The sequence below is a fragment of the Morone saxatilis genome, unplaced genomic scaffold, assembly GCF_004916995.1.
Source record: "Morone saxatilis isolate NCDOM2014 unplaced genomic scaffold, NCSU_SB_2.0 Contig8, whole genome shotgun sequence".
Lineage (NCBI taxonomy): Eukaryota > Metazoa > Chordata > Actinopteri > Moronidae > Morone > Morone saxatilis.
The window spans coordinates 26989850-26991616 of record NW_023340257.1 but is presented as its reverse complement, the minus strand read 5'-3'; the positions used below and the strand labels follow the sequence as shown (position 1 = coordinate 26991616).

The following is a 1767-nucleotide window of genomic DNA, read 5'->3' as shown; positions in this document are numbered from 1 at the left end:
TGACTGCCATCTGATCACAAATATCCAAAAAAGTGATCTTTAGGGAGACTAAATTTGTCTGGAACCTCCTGAAAGGACTTCGAGATGTTACCCTCAAACATAACTTCTACCACATGAATCCCTTTATCCCGCCATGATTCGAATAAAGAAGGCCCCAAGCCGGGTAACAATTCCTGATTATTACAGATAGGAGACAGCAAGGATTTGACACCCCATCTCTCCATGTATACAGATATCTCTGGCCACATTAAAAGAGTTGATAATCAATGGGTCGGGATGCATGTTGATATATAACATACTGTAACCACCACTATAAATACCTTATGTTCACTTTTCAGTATTTTTTCATTTAACATTTCACACTTTAAATGTATTATTTGAACATTATTTAAATTCATCACAGTACCAGTGAGAGATTCTGTTTTCACATTTCAAGATAAAATATTCTCAATCATTTACTGACACTTTCTTATTGCACTTACACAGTATGTCTCTGACCAGTCAACATCTTATAAACAAAACAGATGTTCATATGTTTTTCGTATTTTGGTCATTTGCAGTCCATACATGATAGGATTCAAAAGTGGCTGAACAATAAGAAAATACAGAGACAGAAAGATTTGTAGGAGTCTGGGAACACTGCTAATATCAAATCTAGTGCGAAGTATTTCAAAGGAACAGCCAAAAGTAAAATTCAACAGAGACACAAGGTGAGGTGTGCAGGTACTGACAGCTGCATTTCTGATATGGTCTTGTTGGAACAGAAAACACGATTCTTAAGCAATTGCATCGTAAAGAGAAAAGGATGGGAGCAGCAGGGACAACAATGGTGACAAACTGTCCCAAAAAGTCCATAAATCGTTGTTTCACTTTGGTGTTTGAACAATGCCAACCATAACAATGAGATGTAGCTCTATGACCAATTCAACACTGTTTATGAAAGTTTCCACCAAGCGGTAAACGGAGATGTTTACAATAAAAGTAATCAGCAATTTAACAAAAAGAGTAGCAACCATATTACAGCAACAAAGACAACCCGCCCTGTTAATGTCATACGCGTGTGATACTGGCAGGAGGCACAACACCAAATAGCGAAGGATAACCTGTCACATACAGACATCGACGGCTAAACCATTAGCAAAACTCTAGCATGTGCATATGTGTACGCAAGCAGAAAACTCTGAAGGTAAAAGAGGGAAAGAAACAGTGTGAACTAGTTCAGAGGAAATACTGAACCAGACAGGAATGGAAACCAACCGGCCTTGGTACTACCATACAAGTTCATTCTCACAAGAGGCGCAACAGAAATATGACATAGGTTCATGGGTAAGCTTCTTTCTCATACAGTAAATCACAATGAGGAGTGTTTTGAACAACAACAATATCAAGTACAAGCAAAGCGGTTATACATGAAAATAAAAGTACCTTAAATTTTCCCAACATGCAAATAGCTCAAAAAACATCAAGAAATAAGAAACAAGATGAATGTTGAAATTATGACATTCATTTTTTGGTTTATAAGAAAAAACAACTAATTCAGGCAAATATTCAAAATGTACTGTTCTCATTCAATCAAAATCAGTACTACGCTTCATAAGACCAGTCACTTTGAAAAACAGATTACTTTTAAAAGAAGTGTAGATTTCTAACAATATATTCAGGTTATCACCATACCAGCCTAAAACTTACGCAGCCATGTAAACTCCCCACCACTTCATCCACTCAATCGGATCTGTTAGCTCCAGCAGCACACTGCGCTCACAGTCT

The 1767-nt window shown here is 37.2% G+C and overlaps 1 protein-coding gene and 1 pseudogene across 1 annotated transcript in view; both read right to left on the bottom strand.

The window, feature by feature from the left end:
• Positions 1 to 509: 509 nt before the first annotated feature.
• On the bottom strand, positions 510 to 1054 carry LOC118341408 (annotated as a pseudogene).
• Positions 1055 to 1685: 631 nt separating this feature from the next.
• LOC118341407 (olfactory receptor 51E1-like) overlaps positions 1686 to 1767 on the bottom strand; it is a 3029-nt gene continuing 2947 nt past the window's right edge. The window contains 1 exon segment of the mRNA XM_035679651.1: positions 1686 to 1765. Within this exon segment, the coding sequence (XP_035535544.1) occupies positions 1686 to 1765 (80 nt within the window).